The following is a 13,840-nucleotide window of genomic DNA, read 5'->3' as shown; positions in this document are numbered from 1 at the left end:
ACTTTGGGGAGCCAAGGCAGGCAGATCACTTAAGGCCAGGAGTTTGAGACCTGGGCAACATGGCAAAACCCTGTCTACAAAAAATAAAAAAGTGGGCTGGGCACGGTGGCTCACGCCTGTAATCCCAGCACTTTGGGAGGCCGAGGTGAGCGGATCACTTACGGTCAGGAGTTCGAGACCAGCCTGGCCAACATGGTGAAACCCTGTCTCTACTAAAAAAATAAAAATTAGCCAGGCATGGTGGCACATTCCTGTAGTCACAGCTACTCAGGAGGCTGAGGCAGGAGAATCGCTCGAACCCAGGAGGCAGAGGTTGCAGTGAGCCGAGATTGTGCCATTGCACTCCAGCCTGAGTGACAAGAGTGAAACTCCGTCTCGAGAAAACAAAAAAATATAAAAATCATGTGGGCATGGTGGCACACACTGTGCCTATAGTCCCAGCTACTCATGGGGGCTGAAGCAGGAGGATCGCTTGAGCTGTGAGCTGTGATGGCACCACTATACTCCATCCTGGGCGAAAGGGCGAGACCATGCCTCAAAACATAAAGGATCTATATAATTGCAACATATGGTAGATAGCTTCCCACTTGTAGATGCAAATCTGTGAAGATGCCTTGTGGTGGCAGGTACCACCCGGAAGGGTCCTGGTTTAAGGATTTTGACTCCTACTGGAGGGAAGAGGTGACCTGCAGAGGAGCAGATCACAAACCTTGAAGTTTATGCATGTGTGCTTGAGAATAGCCCACTCTGGGGAATTCACTGTGAATAAAGTTTTCTTTTTTGAGATGGAGTCTTGCTCTGTCACCCAGGCTGGAGTGCAATGGCATAATCTTGGCTCACTGCAACCTCTGCCTCCTGGTTCAAGCAATTCTCCTGCCTCAGCCTCCCAAGTAGCTGGGATTACAGGCATGTGCCACCATGCCTGGCTGATTTTTGTATTTTTAGTAGAGATGGGGTTTCACCATATTGGCTAGGCTGGTCTCGAACTCCTGAGATCCACTGGCCTCGGCCTCCCAAAGTAGCTATGATACAGGCATGAGCCACTGCGCCCAGCCTTACATTTTTAACATTTAATGACATCACAAAAGCATCATTTAGCAGATGAACAAGTTTTGCTTCACTATGGGAAGTTTCAAACAATCTCTAGACAAGGAAAAACTACAGTCATCTTGCAGCCATAAATAAAATCAACTAGGGTTTATTGTTTTTAAGCCAGTCAAGGTGATAAAAAGTGAATTTGACCAGTTTGTCTCCTAGCATCCAATTTCATTTCCTGTTACCAGTTTGAGTCTCCTTCCAGAGATATTACATACACCATATTCTGTGCAGGTCCAGCTACACTCTTTTTTTTGAGACATTGTCTCACTCTGTCACCCAGGCTGAAGTGCTGGAGTGCAGTGGCATGAGGTCAGCTCACTGCAACCTCTGCCTCCTGGGTTGAAGCAATTCTCCTGCCTCAGCCTCCCAAGTAGCTGGGATTACAGGCGCCTGCCACCACGCCCCGCTAATTTTTTTTTTTTTTTTTTTTTTTTTTTTTTTTTTTTTTTTTTTTAGACAGAGTCTTGCTCTGTGGCCCAGGCTATAGTGCAGTGGCGCGATCTCGGATCAGAGCAAGCTCCGCCTCCTGGGTTCACGCCATTCTCCTGCCTCAGCCTCCCGAATAGCTGGGACTACAGGCGCCCGCCACCATGCCCGGCTAATTTTTGGTATTTTTAGTAGAGATGGGGTTTCACCATGTTAGCCAGGATGGTCTCGATCTTCTCACCTTGTGATCCGCCCGCCTTGACTTCCCAAAGTGCTGGGATTAGAGGCATGAGCCAACACACCTGGCTAATTTTTATATTTTTAATAGAGATGGGGTTTCACCATCTTGGCCATGCTGGTCTCAAACTCCTGACCTGAGGTGATCTGCCTGCCTGGGCCTCCTAAACTGCTGAGATTACAGACGTGAGCCACCGCACCCAGCCCAGCTATACTTTCTTACACCAAAGGAACAAAGGATCATACTAAATGTTCTATTACATCTTCACATTTTTTTCTCACACAATTTTTATCTTTGCATAGAGGTTTCAGAGTTTTCTATGGTATAAACAGTCTACTGTTGATGGGTAGTTAATGGTTCTGTCTTCCAAAAGAGCCTGCTTTTCTAGTCTGTGAAAACACACAGGAGACAGGTTCATTAAGGAAAGATACTTCCTTCAATCTCACTGGCCCAGAGACATCTGTTCACCGCCTTGCTCAATGTCTCCCCAAGGAGCATACTTAAGCAGTTTTACAGTACTTTTTTTTTTATTTTTTTGAGATGGAGTTTCGCTCTGTCCCCAGGCTGGAGTGCAGTGGCGCCATCTCGGCTCCCTGCGAGCTCCGCCTCCGGGGTTCACGCCATTCTCCAGCCTCAGCCTCCCCAGGAGCTGGGGCTACAGACGCCCGCCACCATGCCCGCTAATTTTTTGTATTTTTTTAGTAGGGACGGGGTTTCACTGTGTTAGCTAGGTCAGGAGGTCGATCTCCTGACCTCGTGATCTGCCCGCCACGGCCTCCCAAAGTGCTGGGATTACAGGCGTGAGCCACCGCGCCCGGCCAGCAGTTTTACAGTACTTTTTATGCCTTTTGGTAGCTGGCTTTTCCCAAGGGAATTTCGGTTTTTTTTGTTTTGTTTTGTTTGTTTTTTTTAAGAACATGAACTTTTTTTTCTTTTTTTTTTTTGAGATCTTGCTCTGTCGCCCAGGCTGGGGTACAGTGGTGCCATCTCTGCTCATTGCAACCTCCGCCTCCTGGGCTCAAGCCATTCTCTTCCCGCTAGGATTACAGGTGACACCGCACCCGGCTAATTTTTGTATTTTTAGTAGAGACGGGGTTTCGCCATGTTGACCAGGCTGGTGTTGAACTCCTGACCTCAGGTGATCCGCCTGCCTCGGCCTCCCAAAGTGCTTGTATTACAGGCGTGAGCCACTGCGCCAGGCTAAGAACATGAACTCTGGAGCCAGGTAATCCTGCTTTAGCCCTTCTGAAGCCCACCGACCTTGAACCTAGTGTCTTCCCGTGCCTGGGCCAGTTTCCTCTGCATATAGTAGGAAATAGTACGACCTCCTGGTGGGAGTTCATATTATACAGTCAGCGCTTAATGTTGGCCCGTCTGTACTCATTCCTTTACCTGAGTAAACTCACAGTACTGCAAGTTTTCTTTTATTTTTAGTTAACATGATATATACATGCATGATTACAAGCTCTGCTGCAATTATGTCCTTGGACATTTCAGCTGTCACCTATTATTCCACCATTATGAAACAGCTGTGTGATGAACTTTAGCGGGAGCTGTTTGCTTTTCTGGGTTTTTTTGTTTGTTTGTTTGTTTTGTTTTTTTTAAGACGGAGTGTCGCTCGGTCGCCAGGCTGGAGAGCAATGGCGCGATCTCGGCTCACTGCAAACTCCGCCTCCCAGGTTCACGCCATTGCAGGAGCTATTTTCTTTGGCCAGGTTCCCACTGGGGCAAAGGGTCCATTTCTGAGCCTGGCTCTAACTATGTAAGGCAACCGGAAATCGACTGCCCTTAGTAAAGATGGCGGAAAGAACGGCGTCATTGCCTGTCAGGTTGCGGCATCGGTGCCCTCGCTCAACATGGCGGCCTTCTGTGCCCGCCCCCTCCGCTAACGGGCAGGTTACTCCGTCCGAACGCAGTAGACGAAGGCGGCGGCGATGGCGGCGGGGATAGTGGCTTCTCGCAGACTCCGCGACCTACTGACCCGGCGTGAGTCACCTCTTGCCTTATGGGGGTGCGTCGCGCTGTCGTGCTGTTATAGCAGATGTAGGACGGGGAGGCCTATCCGGGGTCACGAAGGGCCCGAGTCCCCTAAATTCAGGGGTGCGTGTGCTCCCTTTTGAAGGACTCCCTAATTCGATAGGCCTGTGTCTTGCAGTCTGGGGTCATCAAAGGCTGTTCCTTTCTCCCCAGGACTGACAGGCTCCAACTACCCGGGACTCAGTATTAGCCTTCGCCTCACTGGCTCCTCTGCACAAGAGGAGGCTTCCGGAGTAGCCCTCGGTGAAGCCCCAGACCACAGCTATGAGTCCCTTCGTGTGACGTCTGCGCAGAAACATGTTCTGCATGTCCAGCTCAACCGGCCCAACAAGAGGAATGCCATGAACAAGGTCTTCTGGAGGTCTGACCTGCAGATCCTGGAGGCCTGCCTGCGGGGGGAGGCGGGGCTGCGGGACTGGGTGAAAGTGGAACGTTGTGGGAAGATGGACAGGAGGGCAGGGTATTCCCTCCCCATTTGTAGCCCTTCACTCGTTGCTTCACAGAGAGATGGTAGAGTGCTTCAACAAGATTTCGAGAGACGCTGACTGTCGGGCGGTGGTGATCTCTGGTGCAGGAAAGATGTTCACTGCAGGTACCAGACGCTCTTCACACACCCTGCCAGCCTTCCTAGCTCCTGGCAATAGACAGTGGAGCAGTGCTTCTTAATTAGGGTTTTAAGCAGCTTCTAACTTACACTTTTTTTGTTTGTTTTGTTTTGAGACGGGGTCTTGCTCTGTTGCCAGGCTGGAGTGCAGTGGCACAATCTCAGCTCACTGCAACCTCCGCCTCCTGGGTTCAAGCAATTGTCCTACCTGGGACTACAGGCGCGGGCCACCACGCCCAGCTAATTTTTGTATTTTTAGTAGAGACGGGGTTTCACCATGTTGGCCAGGGTGGTCTCGATCTCCTGACCTCATAATCCGCCTGCCTCAGCCTCCCAAAGTGCTGGGATTATAGGCGTGAGCCACCGCTCCCGGCCCCTAACTTACACTTTTATCTGTTTTGTTTTGTTTTTTTGTCTCAAAATATCTTTTTGAGACAAGATATTTCTCTATCACCCAGGCTGGAGTACAGTTGCCTAATCATAAATCACTGTAACCTCAAATACCTGAGCTCAAGGGATGCTCCCACCTCGGACTCCCAAACTGCAGGGATTACAGGCAGATGCCACCATGGCCAGCCCTATCATTTTTTTTAAAAAAAGGCCTACTTTAAAACATTCAAATATGAAAATGAGTCCAACAGAACACGATGGGATCATAGGCTCTGAAGTCTGGGTTTCCATCCTGGATCTGTGGCCATGAACAACACGCTTAACCTCTCAGTCTATAGCTGTGTCAGCATATAATATAATAACACGCTTTCGTGCAACTATTCAACTCACTAATTGATTTCCAATTACTGGTCAGTTGGATCTTTGGATTGACCCACTGACCTGTTCTACAGATTGGAGAATTTCCACTAATCACAATTACTGACTCTTTCGTCATCTCTATCCTCCTGTAAAGCCCATCCAGTGATATTTTTTGTTTTGTTTTGTTTGAGACGGAGTTTTGCTTTTGTTGCAATGGTGCAATCTCAGCTCACTGCAACCTCCGCCTCCTGGGTTCAAGTGATTCTCCTGCCTCAGCCACCCGAGTAGCTGGGATTACAGGCGCCCACCACCACGCCCGGCTAATTTTTTGTGTTTCTAGTAGAGACAGGGTTTTACCATGTTGGCCAGGCTGGTCTTAAACTCCTGACCTCAGGTCATCCGCCCGCCTAGGCCTCCCAAAGTGCTAGGATGACAGGCATGAGCCACTGTGCCCAGCTACCACTCACTGATTTTAAATTTCAGATATTGTAGTTTTCAATTCTCCAATTTCCATTTGGTTCATATTTTATTTTATGTATGTATTTATTTATTTTGAGACAGAGTCTCGCTTTGTCACCCAGGCTGGAGTACAGTGGCACAATCTCGGCTCACTGCAAACTCTGCCTCCCAGATTTAAGCCATTCTCCTGCCTCAGCCTCCCGAGTAGCTGGGATTACAGGCACCTGGCACCATGCCTGGCTAATTTTTATATTTTTAGTAGAGACGGGGTCTCACCATTTTGGCCAGGCGGGTCTTGAACTCCTGGGCACCAGTGATCCACCCACCTCCTCCTCCCAAAGTGCTGGGATTACAGGCATGAGCCACTGTGCCTGGTCAGTTACATATTTTTTGTCATGCATGTTTTTCTTCCTGCCATTGAGCATAGTTATAATGACTGATTTAAAATCCTTGTCTTCTGGCCAGGCGTGTTGGCTCACGCCTGTAATCCTAGCATTTTGGGAGGTCGAGGAGGGCAGATCTTGAGGTCAGGGGATCGAGACCATCCTAGATAACACGGTGAAACCCCGTCTCAACTGAAAATAAAAAATAAAAAAATTAGCCGAGTAGCTGTAGTAGTCCCAGCTACTCGGGAGGCTGAGGCAGGAGAATGGCGTGAACCTGGGAGGCGGAGGTTGCAGTGAGCCGAGATGGCGCCACTTCACTCCAGCCTGGGTGACACAGCGAGACTCCGTCTAAAAAAAAAAAAAACATCCTTGTCTTCCAATCTCAACATCTGGGTCATCTTGGGTCAGACTCCTTATGATCTTTTCTCTTGAAAATGGCAGGCCGGGGTCAGTGGCTCATGCCTGTAATCCCAGCACTTTGGGAAGCTGAGGCGGGTGGATCACTTGAGGTCAGGAGTTCAAGACTAGCCTGGCCAACATGGTGAAACCCCGTCTGTACTAAAAATACAAAAATTATCCGGGCGTGGTGGTGCACGCCTGTACTCCCAGCTACTGGAGAATCTGCGGCAGAAGAATCGCTTGAACCCAGGAGGCGGAGGTTGCAGTGAGCCTACATCACACCATTGCACTGCAGCCTTGGTGACAAGAGCGAGACTCTGTCTCAAAAAAAAAAAAAGAAAATGGCTTCACTTTCCTGTTTATTTGTATTTTGAGTTAGTTTGGATTGTTTTTTGGATATTGGGATATAGGAATAAGATGTGGATACTCTGGATTCTATCATATAATTCCAAAGAGTGTTGAGTTTCGTGTTTTGGTAGCTTAGTTGGAATTAGTTTTTTTGGTTTTTCTGTTTTTATTTTTATTTTTTTTGTAGAGATGAGGTCTTGCTACGTTGCCCAGTCTGGTCTTCAACTCTTGAACTCAAGCGATCCTCCTGCCTCGGCCTCCCAATATGCTGGGACTACAAACGTGAACCACTGTGCCTTGCTTCTTGCTGATTTACAGACCATACATGCACCCCCAGCAAAAGATTTAAAAACTAATTCTTCAGCTTGGGCAACACACTGAGACCTTGTCTCTTATTTATTTATTTTTCTTTGAGACCTCGTCTCTAACAAAAATTAGCTGGGTGTGATGAATGACCACACTCCCAGCTATTCTGGAGGCTGAGGTGGGAGGATGGCTTGAACCAGGGAGGTCAAAACTGCAGTGAGCTGTGGTCGTGCCACCGCATTCCAGCCTGGGTGGCAGTGCAAGAACCCATCTCAAAACAAAAACAACAACAAAAACATACATCTCCCAGCAAGAGATTAGGGCAGAGTTGATACACAGAATTCGGGACTCCTCGCTCTGGCTCTCCCCTCTTTGGAATATCCCCCCTCACTTCCCGGCAGCTATGGTCACCTTGGACTCTATCCTGTGGCTCTTCAAGCACAATTTCAGTCTGCCCTCAGGCTGAAAGCTTTTAAAACCATTTTCAGAAACACCGAGAGAGTGTTCTGCCACTCTCCTAAGTGGTCACTCCCTCCAGAATCTGCCCAGTGCCTTCAGATAATTGTTTGTTTGTTGTCCAGCCAGAGTATGTAGTTGTCCGTGGGAGGGTTGGCCCTTTAGGACTGAACCAGAAGCAAAATATTTCATACACTGATTTCTGCACAGGGCCCAGAGCCTGGTGCTGGGAACCCAGTCTTGACTAGGACAGTCCCAGGCCCTGTTGTCATGGCGTTCCCAACTCAGTGGGGAAGACAGACAGTAAACTATTTCTTTCTGTTTTGTCCATTAACATCTTCCCAGGCCCCTTTCTTTCTTTCCCTCCCCTTCCTCCCTCTCCTCCCTTCCTCCCTCCCCCACCTTCCTCCCTCCCCTCTTTCTCCTCCTCCTCCTCCCTCTCCTCCCTCCTCTCTCTCTCTCTCTCTCTTTCTTTTTTGAAACAGGATCTCCCTGTCACACAGGCTGGAATGCAGTGGAGCAATCTCGGCCCACTGCAGCCTTGGCCTCCTGGGCTCAAGCCATCCTCCCACCTCAGCCCTTCAAGTAGCTGGGACCACAGGTGTGCACCACCATGCACAGCTAGTTTTTTCATTTTTTGTACAGGCGGGGCTTGCTATGTTGCCCAGGCTGGTCTCGAACCCCTGATCTAAAGTGATCCTCCCACCTCAGCCTCCGACAGTGCTGGGATCACAGGCATGAGCCACCGTGCCCGGCCTCCTGCTTTCTTTCTACATCTCCCAATGTTCCTCCTTTTGTTCATTTGTTCATTCATTTGACAAACATTCAGTGACACAGTCCAGTGCCAGAGCCCCCTCCTGGGTGCTGGATATGTGGAAACGGGAGGCAGCCCCCATTCCTGACCCCTTGCTCTCATAGAGCTCATGTCTGAGAACAGAAAGATGGGGCTTTTTTGTGGCTGTGCCAGGCCCAGGTCCTTCATCTTTCAGCTCCCAGCTGAATGTGGCCGTCTTACCTTATTTTCAGCAGCAAGATCCCGAAGGCCAGAAAGAAGAAACTGCGGGTCATGCAGTGACCCAGTGATAGAGTAGAACTACTAATTAGATAAAGAAAAAGTTGGCCACAATTATGTAGCACTCATGGTGTGTCACGCCCCTTTCTAAGCACTTTAAACATATTAATTAATTCTAATCACAGTCCACAAGACAGGTTCTGCTATAAGCCCTGTTTAAAGGTGAAACAGATCCAGAGAGAGCAAGAAACTTACCCAATAATCACAGCTTGTAAGTGGCAGAGCTGGGATTTTGGAACTCATGCTGCCTGGCTATAGAGTCCTTGCTCTTAGCTGCTAAATGTCTGTCATCTGAGTAGCTGGCATGCTGGTTAAAAGTAAGGGGGACTTTGGCCTCAGGCAGTGATCTGGATCCTATCTCCGCTTGTCTTTTCACCTCTCTGTCCTGCGATTTTCTTTTCTTTTTATTTTTTATTTTTGAGCCAGGGTCTTGCTCTGTCGCCCAGGCTGGAGCACATTGGCGCGATCCTAGCTCACGGCAGCCTCCAACTCCTGGGCTCAAACGATGCACCCACTTCAGCCTCCGAAAGTGCTGGGATTACAGGCGACCACGTCCAGCCTCATGTGTAGCTAATTTTTTCATTCTTTGTAGAGAAGAGGTCTTGCAATGTTGCCCAGGCTGTTCTCAAAATCCTAGCCTCAGGCGATCCTCCTGCCTCTGCCTTCCGAAGTGCTGGGATTGCAGGCATGAGCCACTACGCCCAGCCCCAAAATATACTTTTTTACTCATTTGTTTACCTCCCCATGAGGACGGGGACTGTTGTCTGTATTGATCACTTATGGAGCAGCTCCTGTGCGCCAGGCCCTGTGCTAGGCACAGGGGATGCAGCAGTGGACAGAAAGACAAAAACTCCTGCGTTCTCAGAGCTGATATTCTGGAAAGGGAGTCAGACCCTCAAGCAGATAAGGACCTAATTATAGGATAGTAGCCGTGCAGCCCGGAGGTAAGGTGAGGTCAGGATGCGGGGGATGGGGCCACTGTTGAGCCAGGTTGGCCAGGGAGGGCCTCTCTAGGAGGTGACCTTTGAGCTATAGCTGAAGGAAGTGAAGGAGTCAGTCTGGTTATTGCAGAGGGAGGGATGGTTGTCAGCCCAAAGGTCCTTGGCTCCCTCCCTCTCCTCCTCGGGGTCTTTACTCAAGGTCACCTTCTCAATGAGAAGGTCCTGTACCACTGCAGCAGCCCTGTCCATGTGTGCGCGCACACACACACACACACACACACACACACACAGAGTTGGAGGCCAGTGTGCCCAAAGTAACAGGTTGGGAACAGTGTTCATGCAGGGTAGTCATGACAAGGACGTTCCATTCTGTTCTAAGAGCGACAGGAGGGAAAAAGAGGGTCTGGGCCGGGCACGGTGGCTCACGCCTGTAATCCCAGCACTTTGGGAGGCTGAGGCGGGTGGATCACAAGGTCAGGAGTTTGAGACTAGCCTGGCCAACATGGCAAAACCCCGTCTCTACTAAAAATACAAAAATTAGCCAGGTGGGGTGGTGGGCGCCTGTAATCCCAGCTACTCGGGAAGCTGAGGTAGGAGAATCGCTTGAACCGGGAGGCACAGGTTGCATTGAGCTGAGATCCTGCCACTGCACTCCAGCCTGGACGACAAGAGCAAGACTCTGTCTCAAATAAAAAAAAAAAAAAAAAAAAAGAGGGTCTGACCCAAGAAGGTGTCCACTGGCTTCCCCTGGCTGTGTGTAAGGAACAGACTGGGGACACAGGTGGAAACAGGGAGAGCAGGGTGGGCTCATGGAGAACGATTGATGGAGGAAAGGTCAGATTCGGGATCATCTTGAAGTTGGAGCCACGGAAATTGCTGCATCGTGAGATGTTTCTCATCTCAGGAAACATCACCACCATTGACTGCATTGCTCACGCTGCAGACCTTGAGTCCCGGGCTGTCTGGCATCTTGGGGAAAAGCATGGCCTCTGGAGCCAGCTGCATGGTTCCAGATTTTAAAATCCTGATGCGACATGGTGGCTCACACCTGTAATCCCAGTGCTTTGGGATGCCGAGGCGGGAGGATCGCTTGAGCCCAGGAGTTCAAGAGCAGCCTCAGCACAGTCCCAGCCACTCAGGAGGCTGAGGTGGGAGGATTGCTTGAACCTGGGAGTTCGAGGCTGCAGTGAGCCATGATCGTGCCACTGCACTCTAGCTGGTGTAACAGAGTGAGACCCTGTCTCTAAAAACATTAATGAGTTAATTTAAATAGTTCATTACTCACTACTCACCAGCCAGTGTGACCCCCTTGGGCAAGTGCTTAACCTCTCTGTGCCTTAGTTTACCCATTGGTAACACAAATAGTAATAGGACCTAGCTGGTACGGTTGTTGTGAGGATTCAGTGAGTAATGACTCCACAAATATTAGCTTTTATTTCCTTCCCACCCAACATGCAATCCATCACCAAGTCGTGTGTGAGTTCTTTTTTCCGCCTTGGTGGTTTGGGGGTTTGAACCCGCAGCGTGTGGGTTCTGACCCCTGGTTGGGACAATGGGTGGGGCCTGGGAACCTGGATGAGCTCCATCACGCCTTCTCACCAGGTGTTGACCTGATGGACATGGCTTCGGACATCCTGCAGCCCAAAGGAGATGATGTGGCCCGGATCAGCTGGTACCTCCGTGACATCATCACTCGATGCCAGGAGACTTTCAACGTCATCGAGAAGGTGACTGTAGGGGGCTGGAGGGCATCCCTATCCATGCCTGCCTCCCCTGGGCCAGCCCTGACTCCACTCTTCCTGTTCCCTCTCAGTGCCCCAAGCCCGTGATTGCTGCCGTCCACGGGGGCTGCATTGGCGGAGGTGAGCCTGCAGCTGTCCTCTTGCTCGGGTGCTCCCCGGGTTGGGCTGCTGCTCCGATGCCGCGGCCACTGGCATCCAGCCTCAGCTCTGTCATGGGCCAGACTGTGTCCCAAGAGGCAACCCCAAGTCCTGGGACGGCGGGGTTGGTTCTGGTGGTCATTCAGCATCCCTGGCCTCTACCTCCTAGGTGTGGACCTCGTCACCGCCTGTGACATCCGGTACTGTGCCCAGGATGCTTTCTTCCAGGTGAAGGTGAGTCATCCTCCCGAGCTCCTGCTTAGAGCTGGGCAGTGGGGTGGGGTTGGGGGGCCTGGAGTGAGCCCCGAGGGCTTCATGGAAGAGTCGGAGTTGAACCCGACAAAGTAAGACTTGCCCATAGAAGAAGTCAAAAGGTGAAGTTGTGAGTCGGTAAGGTATGAGGTGGGGTTGAGGCTGGCAGGTGCCAGAGGCAGAGATTGCTCCTGGGGCCATACTGGTGAGGGTGGGAGGCAGGATGGAGCCGGGGGATGCAGTAAAGGGGTCTCAGGTAGGGTGAGGAGGGTTCCTCCCTCACAGATGGAGCTGCCCTGAGGGAATGGGAGGGTGCATGAGTGGGAAGGTGGGCTCTATTCTAGGTTGAAGGAACTTGCCTGAGTCAAGAAGCTGCCTGGGCAATGGAATGGGACTTTGGAGGAAGTCACTGGGGTGAAGGTGGGGCGGGACTCTCCAGTAGACATGAAATTTCATGGACGTTGATGTTGCGAGGGGCACAGTATTGGGCAGAAACCAAACACTGACCCGATTCCTCCCCCAGGAGGTGGACGTGGGTTTGGCTGCCGATGTAGGAACACTGCAGCGCCTGCCCAGGGTCATCGGGAACCAGAGGTGGGTGCAGGGGGTGTGGGGGTGTGGGCGGGGGACCCCAGAGCGTCTCCCAGCCCCGGGGTGGCAGCCGCCTCCTGATGCACGCTTGCCTTTGCAGCCTGGTCAACGAGCTGGCCTTCACCGCCCGCAAGATGATGGCTGACGAGGCCCTGGGCAGTGGGCTGGTCAGGTAGGGCCATGGCCGTGGTAGCTCAGTGCTGGGGGCAGCCAGGCCTGGAGGGTTGGAGGCCTCTCCGGGTCCCCTTGTCTCCTCGCTCTAGAATTCCTAGTGGCATCCTTTCTTGGTGAGGTCATTTCTTTATTGTGGGCTCAGCCCCCTGCTCTGATTGGGCTGTTTCTCTGGGTCTTGGGCCTTCCTCTGTGAGTGGCCACTTCTTCATCTGCGGGAGGCTGGAGGAGAGAGCCCTTCCCAGCCCACCCGGTCCCTGATCTCTCACTGCAGCCGGGTGTTCCCAGACAAGGAGGTCATGCTGGATGCTGCCTTAGCGCTGGCGGCCGAGATTTCCAGCAAGAGCCCCGTGGCGGTGCAGAGCACCAAGGTCAACCTGCTGTATTCCCGCGACCATTCGGTGGCCGAGAGCCTCAACTACGTGGTAAGGTGCACGCTCTGACCAATCATAGCCCTCCTCTAACCCCGGGCGACCAACCAAGGTACAGGGTGCTCGCATGCTTTATCCTGATTGGCCCCTGCTAATCTCTCTCCTCGTTCTCTCCCAACACCCTCGGTACCAGGCGTCCTGGAACATGAGCATGCTGCAGACCCAGGACCTCATGAAGTCGGTCCAGGCCACGACTGAGAACAAGGAACTGAAAAGCGTCACCTTCTCCAAGCTCTGAGAGCCCTCGCGTCCCAGGCCCCAGCCAGGGGCCTGGCCTTGTCTTGCTTGCCTCATCCGCAGAAAGGGAGGATGGGCGATGACGGTCTTCGCTATGCCTTCTGACCCAGTCTCCCAGTTTATAACTTTATGACGATGAGTTTCTCAAGCCCAAGGCCTTATCTTCACCCCACGAACAATAAAGCAAAATAACCTGGTGCCCTTCTTGGAAAGAGGAGAGGTGGGAGGGGCTGGGATGCACCTGGGGGCTCCAGAGACCGCAGTCCTGAAGGCTGGGGCCAGAGGTTGGATGCATGGGAATGGGTGGCATGGAGGTGATGGCCATTCAGACTGGCAGCGGGCAGGCGAGGGGCACAAGGAAGCCAGGGACGGAGGGAGTGAGCAAAAGTCGCTGGGGTCCCTCTGGGTTGCAAGGCTTCCTGGTCTCCCTGCCTGCCCTGGGGTTGAGGGTGGAGTTCGCGCCCTGCCTGGCACTTCTCACTGCACAGCACATGGGATCTGATGCTGGCGTCTGGCTGGGATTCCCTTGTTACCAAATCTTGTGCTTCATTTCTTTAAAACTTTGGTGTGCTGGGCACGGTTGCTCACACCTGTAATCCCAGCACTTTGAGAGGCTGAGGCAGGAGGATCGCCTGACCTCAAGAGTTCGCGCAGCCTAATCAACATGGTGAAACCCCGTCTCTACTAAAAATACAAAAATTAGCCGGATGTGGTGGCAGGTGCCTCTAGTCCCAGCTACTCGGGGACTAGAAGCAGGA

General features: G+C 51.5%; 1 protein-coding gene across 1 annotated transcript; it reads left to right on the top strand.

Moving 5' to 3' along the window:
- Positions 1-2,195: 2,195 nt before the first annotated feature.
- On the top strand, positions 2,196-13,279 carry LOC117976943 (delta(3,5)-Delta(2,4)-dienoyl-CoA isomerase, mitochondrial-like). The gene is made up of 10 exons (XM_034944767.3): positions 2,196-3,748; positions 3,953-4,160; positions 4,303-4,391; positions 11,123-11,247; positions 11,334-11,382; positions 11,570-11,634; positions 12,176-12,246; positions 12,344-12,415; positions 12,689-12,839; positions 12,979-13,279. Exons 1-10 carry the CDS (start codon positions 3,697-3,699, stop codon positions 13,081-13,083), a joined length of 987 nt encoding a protein of 328 aa, XP_034800658.1. The 5' UTR covers positions 2,196-3,696; the 3' UTR covers positions 13,084-13,279.
- Positions 13,280-13,840: the final 561 nt, after the last annotated feature.

Source organism: Pan paniscus, chromosome 20, assembly GCF_029289425.2.
Source record: "Pan paniscus chromosome 20, NHGRI_mPanPan1-v2.0_pri, whole genome shotgun sequence".
In the NCBI taxonomy this organism is placed as follows: domain Eukaryota; kingdom Metazoa; phylum Chordata; class Mammalia; order Primates; family Hominidae; genus Pan; species Pan paniscus.
Note: the sequence above shows the minus strand (reverse complement) of the source record. Positions and strands in the feature narration are given on the sequence as shown.

Bases quoted from the DNA above. Each gene is read 5' to 3' on its own strand.
- LOC117976943 (XM_034944767.3), top strand. From the start codon at position 3,697: ATGGCGGCGGGGATAGTGGCTTCTCGCAGACTCCGCGACCTACTGACC. The intron at 4,392-11,122 runs GTACCAGACGCT...CCTTCTCACCAG, and splicing joins AGGAAAGATGTTCACTGCAG to GTGTTGACCTGATGGACATG. The intron at 11,383-11,569 runs GTGAGCCTGCAG...TCTACCTCCTAG, and splicing joins CGGGGGCTGCATTGGCGGAG to GTGTGGACCTCGTCACCGCC.